This window comes from Mus musculus, chromosome 7 (genome assembly GCF_000001635.26).
Source record: "Mus musculus strain C57BL/6J chromosome 7, GRCm38.p6 C57BL/6J".
NCBI classification, from domain to species: Eukaryota; Metazoa; Chordata; class Mammalia; order Rodentia; family Muridae; genus Mus; species Mus musculus.
In genome coordinates, this window is record NC_000073.6 from 140,323,631 (window position 1) to 140,337,153 (window position 13,523).

General features: G+C 45.3%; 1 protein-coding gene across 1 annotated transcript; it reads left to right on the forward strand.

Moving 5' to 3' along the window:
* The first annotated feature begins 12,233 nt into the window (after positions 1-12,233).
* On the forward strand, positions 12,234-13,151 carry Olfr527 (olfactory receptor 527). The gene has a single exon (NM_001011776.1). It carries the CDS (start codon positions 12,234-12,236, stop codon positions 13,149-13,151), a length of 918 nt encoding a protein of 305 aa, NP_001011776.1.
* Positions 13,152-13,523: the final 372 nt, after the last annotated feature.

Below are 13,523 nucleotides of genomic sequence, written 5' to 3' on the forward strand. Positions count from 1 at the left end.
GGAGGCAGAAGGCAACAAATGTGACTTGATCAAGCTGTTGATGAACTATTTGGGATGTGTGACTGAGAATCTGATGTCCTGTCAGAGAACAGATAGGTAATTCATATGGATGTACATCTTCTGTGCTCTCATTGGAGGAGCCACTGGCCATTTTCTTTTGGAAGTGAGGACATCCAGGTTTGGGGTAGGCTGTGTGTTTATATCCTGGGTAGCTATCTCTTACGTAGAGCTTTTTGGTATCATGCATTGGAGAAAATCACCCAGACCCGGATATTGGACTAAGTCCTCTTAGTTTGGACTTGAGAAGTGTGTCTGGTGGCACCATGGTCCTTACACCTCTGAGAGGAGAGAGAACAAGCAATATGCTTCTCATACCAGCAATGCCCAGGAAAGGTGTGGGTTGACACATCTCTTCTTCTCCAGTTGGGATGCTTTGCTGTCATAGTAGAGGATGCCAGACTTTTCTTGGTTTGGACAGAAGCTTCTGCAGACTGAGTAGGAGTTCAATCTCCCTCTGGCCTCTGAATGCTGTTGCACACTGCATCCTCCTAGACTCTCTTCTCACCTCTACACAGTCTCCTCTGGACTATGATAAACACTGTGTTGTTTGATGCTGTTGCTAGCATCCTCCAAATGTACAGTTGCCTTGTGATTCTTCACCTCTGAATCCTTTGCTGTGGCTGTTTTTTTTTTTTTTTTTTAAGACCTTGATTTCTTTGCCAGTCACTTGTTCCAAGACACTTGTCAGAGTCTTTTGTTTTGACCCACTCCCTGCCATGTCATGATTGTTTTCTCTCTTCAAGGGCACACTCATGATCCTAGGAAGCCTCTATGAATGACCCAATACTCTCCACTCAGTATACAAGCAGACGCATGTACAACCACACCTGTTAATGTCAGTGGTGTTCATGTTCTCAGAGATCAGTCCACAGAAAGTAGCTTTTTTCTTTCTACCAAGCAGGATGTAGAAGTCCACATAGGTTATCAGGCTTAGCAAGCACCTCTACCTGCTGAGCCATCTCATTGGTCCTACATATTTGGTCCTGAGATGTGTTTTCTACCCTGTATCCAGGGTTTTAATGTCCACAGTTCCGTACTGAAAGAATTCAAGCATAGTGAATTGGTCAGGATTTAGCCGGGCAGCTGTGATCTTGTACCCACTGCTCTGCTGTTGAGTTCTTGCTCTATATCCACTTCCTAATTTATTTATGCACATGCCCCTCTACTTTACTCATTTCAAAACAAGCTGCAAACATCAATTAATTCATTCTCCCTTAAATAGTTTCATATGCGTATTAGAGGCAGTCATTTGTTTATAGGTTTTTCTGGCTTGGGTAAAATTTTCAGACAGTGAAATGAGTGACTCAGTGTATCACTTACTGAGTTTTGGCAAATACACAGAGCTATGCAATGCAAGTCTCCTAGGAGAGTGGAGATGGTAGCCTTTAATGTAGGATGTTTTACCCAGGGCTGTTCTACATGTTGGACTTGAAGTCATCAGTGTCCTTTCTGGTAGTCATTGCTGCCTGATATTTCAGCTGCAGGTCGATTTTGTGTGTTATAGAACTTTGTACACACGGCGTCATGCAACACACATTCTTTGACATGTATGCTCTTTCATAGCACAGTGTTTTTTAATTTTATTTATATGTATGAATGTTTTGACTGGATGTATGCATGTGTACCACAAGCATGCCTGGTGCCCTTGGAGGTCAAGAGAGGGTGTTGGATCCCTGGTTGAAGTTACAGATGACTCTAATCCAACATATGGGTGTGGTACTACAACCCAGTTCATCTGCATGAGCAATAAGTGTTCCTAGGTGCTGAGCCATCTTTCTAGCCCAGAAAAGTATTTTAAGTATTCCTTCCTGTTATCATGCATGTGTAACAAGTACTGTGCTCTTTTCTATTTTGGTGAGCAGTAGATTCTAAGGCTTTATCACACTGTATTATCCAGCTTCTTTCTATAGATAATCATCAAAGTCCTATTCCATGCTTTTCTTTTTCTGTAGTAAGTGACTGTGAATGGCTTTGTGGGGTCTCAGGGTGTGTGTGGGCTGAGTTTTGTAAGGAAATTATCACCGAGGTTTCATCCTTTTCATGCTCATCAACAGTGAATGGGGTTTCTACTGGTATTTACCACCACCTACATTCATTGATAGAAAGAAGTTCAGAATTGAAGTCTAACTATCCCTAACTCCTGAGAGGCTCCTGAGAGGCTCCCTGCTGCTTTAGGAGTGACACTGGCATTGGGGGTGGCTTGCATTGTTCTTTACTGCAGAGGTGCAGCCCTACAAACTACCCCAATTATTGCTTCACACATCTGTTCTGCCCCCCCCCCCCCATGCTCATTAACACTCCTGTTGATTTCTTTATTTGATGTGTTGCTTAGGAAGGCATTACTTAAACTCTAAATATTGAGGCATTTCCTGTTGGCATTGTTATTGATTGCAAGGAGGCATGAATTTGGCTTGATCTAGCTTCCTTAGAGTCAGTTGCTCCTGGAGCACTCTGTGCCTTTCAGTTCCTGATAAACCATGGGACTCTTTCAGGCAGTGAAGCATTCAGGCTCTGTGTTTCCTGGAAGTCAGTGAAGCTCCACAGGACAATTACTCTGAGACATTAATATTGAATACTCTGTATAACATGCAAATGTTGTTGTGGGAAGCCACATGTGCCGTTGCAGAGTGGCGCTGGCTATTGCTGGCCACCACGAATAAGTTTGGACAAACAACCAATGTGTACATATGCAGTAAATCTTTTTGCCAAGACACTGCCTGGCCCGAGCATGACAATGAGGTTTTGAGAGTATAACCAATCAGATGTGAGACATGCAAATAAGGTATGATAATGAGGTTCTGTGAGGTACTGAGAGAGAGTAACCAATCAGATGAGGAACATGCAAATGAGGTATAGTGCATAACCAATCCGGGTGTGACACACGCCTCTCCTAGGCCTATATAAGCAGCACCAGTTCCGGGCTCGGGGTCTCTTCGCCACTGCAATCAAGCTCTCCCAATAAACTTGTGCAGAAGGATCCTGTTGCAGTGTCGTTACTGCTGGCCAGTCCGGCACGCGCAAGATGTTGTGTCTTGGCAACTACAATCATACTCTTCCTGGCAACTGCCATTATACTCTGTCCCTGATAGGGGTATCCAAAGTCTGATTGTTTGTAATGAACTTGTCTCATCCTCAGTCTTGCTCAGACCCCTCCATCCTGGTCTGGTTTCATTTCTCACTGACCAGATCAGGAGATCCTGGCTTAGTGCCAAAGTGCTGGTGCTTAGAGTTGGCTTTAATTCTGCAACTCTCTCTGTCTGTCTATCTATCTATCTATCTATCTATCTATCTATCTATCTATCTATCTATCTATCTAATCTTATATCACTTATACCCTTTTAATTGTGTTGAGACTTGTTTTATTGCTGAGTATGGGGTAAAAGTCAGAGAGACCTCATAAAGTCCCTGTATCCTGTCATCATTGTGTGTGGCGCTCATGCACTGGTTTGGAGGCTGATAGTCCTTGCTTATCTCTCTCTCCTTGTTCTGTCCCTAACTGAGAGGACTGAGATACCCCACTGTAATAAACCAGATAACATTGTCTTGTACTTATACCAGTTTCGCTAGGACATGCGGGTTTTGTGTTCTTCTGTTACACTGTTTCCAACTCCATGTTAATACTTTTCATCAATAAATAAGTTCTTTTATTCATGCTACTAACTTCTACTCTGAGATTAACACTGATATTAAATCAATCCCTCTAGCTTTCATTCAACTGTTAGCATAGTGTATATTTTTATTATTTTACTTCCAGCCTTATCTATCTATCTATCTATCTATCTATCTATCTATCTATCTATCTATCTATCTATCTATTTTTCCCGAGACTGGGTTTCTCTGTGCAGTTTTGGCTGTCCTGGAACTCAGGCTAGTCTCGAACTCAGAAATCCACCTGCCTCTGCCTCTGATTACAGGCATGAACCACCACTGCCCGGCTTTATTTTTATATTTTAAGTATATACTTTTGTAGGCATCATATAGTCTGATTATGCTTTATTCTGCAACCTGAAAAACATGCAATAGTTAATTTGGATATTCTGACTGTATTTAATGTGGTTATTTCATTTATGAAAGGTAACTTCTCAACCTCCTATTTCCCGAGGTTGCCTGTTTGCATTCTTTCTGCTGACCCTCAGGATTTCAGTCCTTTTTTTCTCACCCAATACCAGATCAGGCTCTCCTCTTCCCCCCAATGCTCCCGCCATCCACTTTCCCTCTCAGATCTCTCTCTCCCTCCCCCCTTGTGATTGCTTTCTTCTCTCTCCCAAGTGAGACTGAGGTATCCTCACTTGGGCACTTCAGCTTGTTGACCTTTTTGAGTTCTGTGGACTGTATCTTAGGTATTCTCTACTTTTTTTTTTCTAATACCCACTTATCAGCGAGTACATACCACCATGCCTTTTTGGGCCTGAATTACCTCATTCAGGATGATATTTTCTATTGCCATCCATTTGCCTGCAATACTCAGGATGTCCTCATTCTTAATAGCTGAGTAGTATTCCATTGTGTAATTGAACCACATTTTCTGTATCCATTCTTCTGTCATAGGACATCTAGGTTGTTTCCAGCTTTTGGCTATCACAAATAAGGCCACATAGTGGAACATGTGCCTCTGTGGCATGGTGGGCCATCTTTTGGGCATAATCCTAAGAGTGGTATAGCTGGGTCTTCAAGTAGATCTATTTCCAATTTTCTGAGGAACCTTCAGATTGATTTACAGAGTGGTTGTACCAGTTTGCAATCCCACCAGCAATGGAGGAGTGTTCTTCTTTCTCCACATCTCTCTCCAACATATTTTGTCACCCAGTGTTTTGATCCTAGTCATTCTGCTTGGTGTAAGGTAGAATCTCAGGGTCATTTTGACTTGCATTTCTCTGATCACTAAGGACTTTGAACATTTCTTTAGGTGCTTCTCAGCCATTCGAGATTTTTCAGTTGTGAAATCTTGGTTTAGTTCTATACCCCATTTTTTGATTAGGTTGTTTGGGAGACTCTCAGGAATCAAAGGGAGGGACCTTAGATGAAATGCCTGATAGTAGGGAGAGGGAACTTACAGAGACCACCTCCAGCAGGAAGACAGGGCATCAAGTGAGGGATGGGGCTGCCATCCCACAGTCACATCTTTGACCCATAATTGTTTCTGCCTTAAAGAATTACAGGGATGGAATGGAGAGGAGCCTGAGGAAAAAAAAGGTCCAGCAACAGGCCCAAAGTGGGATCCAGCTCAAGGGGAGGTCCCAAGGCCTGGTACTATTACTGAGGCTATGGAGTGTTCACAAAAAAGGACCTATCATGTCTGTCCTCTGAAAGACCCAAAAAGCAGCTGAAAGAGTCAGATCCAGATATTTGCACCCAACCAATGGACAGAAGCAGCTGACCCCTGTTGTTGAATTAGGGAAGGCTGAAAGAAGCTGAGGAGAAGGGCAATCCTGTAGGAGGACCAGCAGTCTCAATTAATCTGGACTCCCGAGATCTCTCAAACACTGAACCACCAAACAGGCAGCATACACCAGCTGATATGAGTCCCTCAACACACATACAGTAGGGGACTTCTGGGTCTGTGTTCATTCAGAGATGATGCACCTAACCCTCAAGAGACTGAAGGCCCCAGGGAGTTTAGAGGTCAGGTGGGGTGGGGGATGGGGTCATCCACGTGGGAGGGGGGAGTGGGTTGGGAGGAGGTGTGGAATGTGGAGCGTCAGAGGTTGGATGGGGGGGGGGTCAGGGAATCTGGACTGTAAAAAATAAATTAATTAAAAAACCGGTAACTTCTCTGTGTATAGAAGTCTGAGTGACTGTTTTTTTCAGGACTCAAAAGCTGTTGCTCTTTTTCATACTAAGAAACCTGTCTTCCTTTTTCTGTATATGACATGGAATATAGTACTCTTTTTTGAAATTTGGACTCTTTGTGAATTCACATCAGGCCTCTCAGTCTGACTCATCTCCCCATCACTTGGTATCTGTCCTCTGTCCTTGCAACCTCCCTCCACACATCAGGAAAAAAAAAACAAGACAAAAAATCTTGCCATGGAAACTTCAGTGTGTTATAGTGTGGCACACAGTGCACCCCTTTGTTCAAATATCTTTATTTGCAAATGTTCATTGCAATGAGTCATTGGTCTGATAGAGGCCTCTGGCTTCTGTTATGCTATCTATACTGGGACTCCTCTCAGATACCCTGCTGTTGCCCTGTGTCATGGATCTGCAGGACCAATCCATTTACATGCTCCAGCAGTTTGTAAATGAGGTGGATGGTGGGGTGAGCCAACTCAAAGTCCTGGACCTGGAACTGAGTGGTAGCTGAGCTGGGATCACCCACACCTACACCACCAAGATCAGCTCTCCAGCACTGTCCTCCCTGGCTCGCTCAAGAAGGGGTGGGGCTATTTCTCCTCCTTTCAGCTGTCCTGTCTGTCAGAGGTGGAAAGATGCCAGGGATTGGGAGGGCATCTTTCTCTCTCCCACACCACCTCATGGCAGACATCAAGAGGCATGGGCAGCTCTCTCATGCTCATGTAATTGGGGCTAGCTCACCTGTATCCCTGCCAGCAGGGCTAGCTCTACTGTGCTGCCCAAGCAAGGTTGGGAAAGGGGAAGGGGAACTGCTCTCTGGAGTGCTACAGCCAGTGGGGGATGGAGCCAGCTCTGCATAGTCCTTGGACATCAATATGGTCCTAGGCAGCATCCCAGATCAGGGACATCCCCATGACTTTTGGTGGTAACATGAGTACCTGATATCAATATAGATCCCCTACTGCTACATGACCACAGACCCAGACATGGATTTCATCATGACTTCAGGTGGCAGGGCAGGCTACACACATCAGATTCTTCCTCATTACCCTCTCATTTTCAGTTCTGTCTCTCCTTATGGTGCTCAATTCGTTCTGTTTCTCTTTCTCTCCCAACTCTCCACTACATACTTACACATTATAGTGGCTCCCACTATGGGTTGGCAACACAGTGGCTGAGCCTCTGGGTGTCTTCCTGCAGTGTAACAATCATAAGAGAAACAGTTCTTGACTTCAGTCGTGTTGCTCAGTAAATAAGTTCTCCCACATTGAGTATTAAACAGGCCTGATCGTTCCAGCTTCTGAGACTAGACAAGTTTGAGTGCATTGAAGGCAGTATGGTAGTAGACTGGTCTGAACATATGCTACAGAACATGTGTCATAACAGGAGAGACTGCTAAAGCATCATCTACGTACTCCAAATACTCAAGTTGCTGACAGACCGAAGAAAGATTCTGTCAAGACGAGCTTGGTGAACAAATTGTTTTATGGGCAGCTGCATTAATCAAAAGTCCCCCCTAGTTAATTTTGGTATCTGTACACTTTAGCATCTCTGAGATTTGTATAGACAGGAAAGACTGGTGATTGGATTCCCAGGAGAGCACCCTGTGACCTTTTCCAGGGGAGCATGCCAACAACCTGATTACCATTACCACAGATCTAGCTCCATGCTCTCTCACTCTGCTTAGTTCATTGCCATTACTGTAGACTAACATCTCCTATGAGCCATTGAATCCACTGTGCTTCTGGGTGACAATAGATATATCAAGCTATACAAAAGGAGACAATATTGCTTTCTATCACATGTCATCTCCAACTACAGCAATTGTGATGCAATTCAGAGGCTAAGTAGTGGCCTTTAGCATCTCATTGGTTTAGGTAAGGATTTTTTTCAAGAAGCAAAGTATATTCTAGACAAATAAAATGTTCTCACAGAAGATATTGTGAGTTTTGGGGTATTACTATTCTTCAGGTTCTAAAGTGTATGCAAGGCTTGATGCCTTCTGGGCATACAGCAATGGGATAATTTTCTCCAAGGACTAAATCATTAATGGGCAGGAAAGAAGTGTTATTGGAAATCATGGGGAGTCTGAGTGGACTCACATAACATCATATAATATGGTGAAAGTTTGGGTCCCTTCTTAGATTCTAGGTGTTATGGATACATTAACTTAAGAAGTAAATAACATGGAAGTTCAAGGGCAACTTACTACAGATGAAAGGGAAAGCCTCAGGTTCAGGTGAGCTGTAAATCTTGCAGCCCAGAGGAGGAGACTGGAGATGCAAGGATGGGATTGGGGTCATTCTGTCTGAAAGAAAACAACAAAACAAGCATGCAGATAAACAACCATGGAGGTCAGCCACATGGCTGAGGGGATTGCATTAGAAAAAAAGTAAGAAGGCCTAAAGTGTTAAGGAATAAAAAAATAATATATCCAGGGTAAATAAGCAAGAGTCACAAAAAGAAGGGGGCTCAATGTATAAAATCAGCCTGAAGAAGTGTCTGTTACATGGCAGCAGATAGCCAGGGGTGCAGAGCAGTGTGTGTGTGTGTGTGTGTGTGTGTGTGTGCATGTGTGTGTGTGCATGTGTGTGTGCATGTGTGTGTGTGCATGTGTGTGTGTGCATGTGTGTGTGCGCATGTGCATGTGTGTGTGTGTGCATGTGTGTGTGTGTGTGCGCGCGCGCGCGTGTGTGTGTGTGTGTGTGTGTGTGTGTGTGTGTGTGCATGTGTGTGTGTGTGTGTGTGGGGGTGACAAGCCTGACAGTGTTAGGGAGCTCAAAGGCTTACTTATGCTCTGTCCAGCATCTGAAAGAAAAAGACCTGTCCCTCCTAGTTAGGGCTCAGAAAAGCTGAAGCCTCATGGCAGCTTCCATGGACTTTGTAAAGGGGAGATAATTCTAGGAAGGAAAAGTATATTATCTTAAAGATGGACCCACTTTTCTAAGGGTGACACTCCCCCCTCATCTTCTCCACTTCTCCTCCCTACATCCCCTCCGACTCAGTTTCTTGACCTCTTGTTCAACTGTCTTAACACTCAAGGGAGGGGACAAGTACTGTGGATTTGGAAGCATCTCCAGCCACCCCAGGATGGTGCATCCCAGACCAAGAGTGCTGAGAATAGGGCAGGCTGATTTCTGATTCATCTCCTCACACTGATTAGAGCTAACTCTGAACACTTAGTCCCATGTCTTCTCTCTCCTTAATACTGCCATGCCATGAAAGGCCAATGCCTATCTGATGCTCTCTAAATAGAAGGGACAGAGAAAGAAAAGGCAATGACTTGAATTTATGCACTGGGGTCTTATTACCAGCTGGCGGGCTTTTGTGAAGTGATTAGATCCTGATTTTGCATCTTTGTCTCAACATACAATGACATGGTGCTGGGAGTTGAAGTCTTGATCACAGATACAGGAGGAAACTGAGCAATTGGAAGCGATATCTAGAGCTCTTGCACCACCTAAAGCAGCCTCCCCCACACTGCGCTGGCCATGCCTCCTGCTCGTCTGTAGAGTAGGGAGGTTCCTAGCGAGGCAATCCCAGCAGTGTTCCCAGAGGTTGCTTTGGGACCTGGTTCATGGCTCTGACCAACAAATTGTGATTAACCACATGGATGGCTGGACCACAGGCTGAAATCATGTGTACTGGGGCACATGATTCAATGTATACATGTCAGTGATTGTTGGTAGTGTGGAGAATGTGGAGTAGACAGAAGCATGGAAGAGTTGGAGGAAGATGGTGGACTAACACACCAGTCCTTATTCCTTTAAGTAGCTCAGTGAGATGTGATTGGGTCTCTGAGTCCAGGAAGGCAATTAAGGCATGAATCTGATTATAGAGGCAAGGGGAGTTTATGTCAAGGTCCAGTCTCAGCCTGGAGAAGTGTCCTGTCCAGAGCCTAGGTGTCAGACAAGGCCTCTAGTTTGCCATGACCATAGAAGAACCAGCTAACCATGTTGCAACATAAAATGGTTCGTGACCCTGAAGACCACAGCAGTTGTGCGATCTTTCTGGGAAGAGAGCAGCTTCCTGGACCCTGACCAGCACTAGTCTAGCACTATTGCTAAGGGCAGGTCACTTCAGGTCTGGGGTGGGATGTTATCATGCTTAGGTGAAGCTTGTTCTTGCTCACTGGGTGAGGTAAGTGGACATGAAAGAGCAGAATTCTGGCAGCTGCACAGCCCGAGGACATTATCCACTTAGAGGAGATGAAACTGCATGGTGATCAGTGACAGTCTGTGCCAGAGGACAGCAGTCAGGGCTGGGGAAAGAGCTCTGACCTTGGCTTCTCAAGTGTTTCTATCTGGAATGAGGGGCTCTTTGGGACTGGCTGAAATTGTGGTTTGGGTAGTTAATTGGTTCCAGGCACAAACGTCATCCCGTGATCTGCCTGAGTGCTCCCTTTACCCTCTGCTCCCACTGGTGATATTGGTAGACAGCAATCCCCTGGGTAGCAGGGAAGACAAGCTGCCCCAGGGTCATCAGTCCTACAAATGTGTGTTGTGTTGCCTGAAAGGAGGCTTGGTCACCTCCCTAGCCAGTCCTGCTCAGGAAGCCAGTTTGGTTCTGCCTAATTGGTCCCTCAGGGACTGATTCCTCCCTGTGAGCACTTGTCTCTTCTATAATAGAGGATGTGGGGCCCCTGGTCCTCACACCAATACCCTAATATCCCCTTTTAGTTAAAGATGTCACATACACTCTTTAAATGTTTTTAATGTAATCTGGCTCTAATGAAAGTTGACGTGTGTGTGTGTGTGTGTGTGTGTGTGTGTGTGTGTGTGTGTGTGTGTGTGTGATGCTGAGAAGAAAATTTCTGGAGAGGACACCTGGGAAGATTCTTGCTGTAGGCTTACCATGTGAGTTTAATGTTGATTGTACTTGCATTTCAATATTAATGACCATGTTTTTGGTAATAGGTGTGGGTTATGAGATCATTTAAGCTGCAATTTTCAAGACAGTTTTGAAAGCAATTAAAAGAAAAGAAAAGAACTACTTGGACACATCACATCATCATGCCTTCTCAGAGCCTACCTGTATCTCTGTCTCTGCCTCTCTCTTTCTCTTTTGTTTTTTGTGTGTTTATTTTTTCTTGCTTTATTGGTGCCTCTCTGTCTTGCTCCATCTCTATTTTTATATCTGTCTCTATATCTGCCCCTCCCTCCCTTCCTCCCCTGCTTTGTGTGTGTGAGAGAGAAAATCTATTTCTGTCTCTCCTCATTGTTGCCTCACTGTCTTTCTGTCCTCATGCTATGTCTCTCTCTAACTCTTTCTTTCCCTATGCCTTCTTTCTTTCCTTGTTACCCTTCTCAGTTCTCATGTTGAAATGTATAGTGTCTCCTGTGCCAGGGAGCTCATTGCACAGGGGATGGGGTCTGGTATCTTCTAGCCACCCCACACAGTGACACAACCTTGTAATATTTGGATAAGTGTATATACCTTCCAGATACTGCCTGAGGTAGGTATGAGAGCTGAGGTCTAAGCCCAAACTAGGAAATTGTTATAATGCTGGCTGTATATAGGTACATGAAAATAATAATAATCTTCAAAAATGAACACAATCTAGTGAACTATCTGCAAATGTAAACTCTGAGCTTCAGGGTTCCTAAGTTTAAGCAATAGTTTATACAAGAGGGTGCACAGTCTAATAATACTCATACTCTTACACGTACATGTACTCATACACATTCAAGCACACTCTGTTTAAGGCTTTTGAACTCCGCCATAGAGTTTTAGCTTTGAGACAACATGTGACTGCCAGAATACAGGGGTGAGACAGGGCTCAGTCCTGCCTGGTGCCCTACTTCAGAGCCATACTTGAAAGCCTTTGATCCCCATCTCTAGTGATACACACATGGACGACTATGGTTTGTATAGGTGAGTCACCCCCTGCCCAGGGAAGACCTTGGTTGATGGTGTTTTACATGGCCAGGTGAGGGACATTTTGTCATCTTTCTTATTCCTTCTCTGTTCCCACCCGCTGTCTGAGAGCTCATGAATAGAAGGTAACCACACCTCTCTCATGTTACCAGGACAGACTGATTTCCATCCTGAGGGGTATTCCCGTTCCTGTTCCATACTCCCTGAAGTCTGGGGGAACAAGAGTCCCAATGGAGAAAGATCCTGCATCTCTAAGGGCTATGAGTAGCCACATCAGTCTCCTAGAAGTCTTGTATCTAGAATGACACCTGCAGCCTTGGCTGGCACAGAATTCTGTCCTTACCCCCATGTAATACTGAGGTTTGGGCTCTAGGTAGGTCTCAACACATCTGCATTGGGTCGTTAGCACAAACTGGAACTGGAGCATGTCTTTCATCTTCAGATCCTATCAGATCTGCCACAGAAAACCCACTACCCCTGGATCCTGAGGCCTCTCCAGCTTTATGATGAATGGGACACTGGTCACTGAGTTCCTCATCCTGGGATTCTCAGAAATGCCTCACCTTCGGGTACCTCTTCTCTTCAGCTTCCTCTGCCTATACATGGCTGCAATCTCAGGAAACTTGCTCATTATGGTGACAATCAGTGCCAGCCCAGCCCTGCATACCCCCATGTACTTCTTCCTGGTCAACTTGGCCATTGTGGACATCCTCTGCACCTCCACCATCCTACCCAAACTACTGGACAGCATGATGACAGGAAGGACCATCTCTTACGGGGGCTGCATGGCCCAGCTCTTCTTCTTCACATGGTCACTGGGAGCAGAGCTTCTGCTCTTCTCAGCTATGGCCTATGACCGCTTTGTGGCCATCTGCTGTCCCCTGCACTACAGTGCTTGGATGGGCCCCAGGGTGTGTGCATTCCTGGCTGGCATTGTCTGGACTATCAGCCTGACTAACACCAGCGTGCACACAGGCCTGATGTTGCGTCTACCATTCTGCAGCTCCAATGTGATAGAGCACTTCTTCTGTGAGATTCCCCCACTGTTGAAGCTTTCCTGTGCTCCAACGCAATTGAATGAGGCCATGGCCTTCGCTGCGGATGTGTTCCTGGCTGTAGGGAACTTCTCTGTGACAATCCTCTCCTATGGCTTTATTGTGGCCAGCATCCTGAAGATCCGGTCAGCTGAGGGCAAGCGACGAGCCTTCTCCACCTGCTCTGCACACCTTATCGTGGTCACCATGTACTACTCCACTGTCATCTACACCTACATTCGCCCTTCATCCAGCTACTCACTGAACAAGGACAAGGTGGTGTCCATCATCTACACCTCAGTGGCACCCACCTTGAACCCCCTCATCTACACCCTGAGGAACAAGGATGTCAAAGTTGCACTCCGGAGACTTCTCTCCTGCTGCTGAGCCTGTGCCAGCACCACTGCCTTCAGCCATGCTGGACTGGGGGATCACAGGTTTGGTAGAGGTCTCTGTTCCTTTCCTGAGGACACATTTTGTTGAGCCACAAGGGACAAGTGTTCAACTGCTGCCCTTTAGGGAGGAGAAGCCCTGAAGAAACACTTGATACCTTGTAGGATCATGGAGCATCCAGGAGGTTATAGATCTCAGTGGTTAAATTGATTTCCCTAAAACATCCTATGTGGGTGTGGCCTATTCCTAGCCCTCTCTGCTTATAGCCGTTACATGAGCCAGGAGCTCTGGGTAGACACTGCCTTATGCCTGTGTTCCCTTTTTACCCATAAAGGTTACTCAGCTTTGGTTGTGGCTGGCATGTAG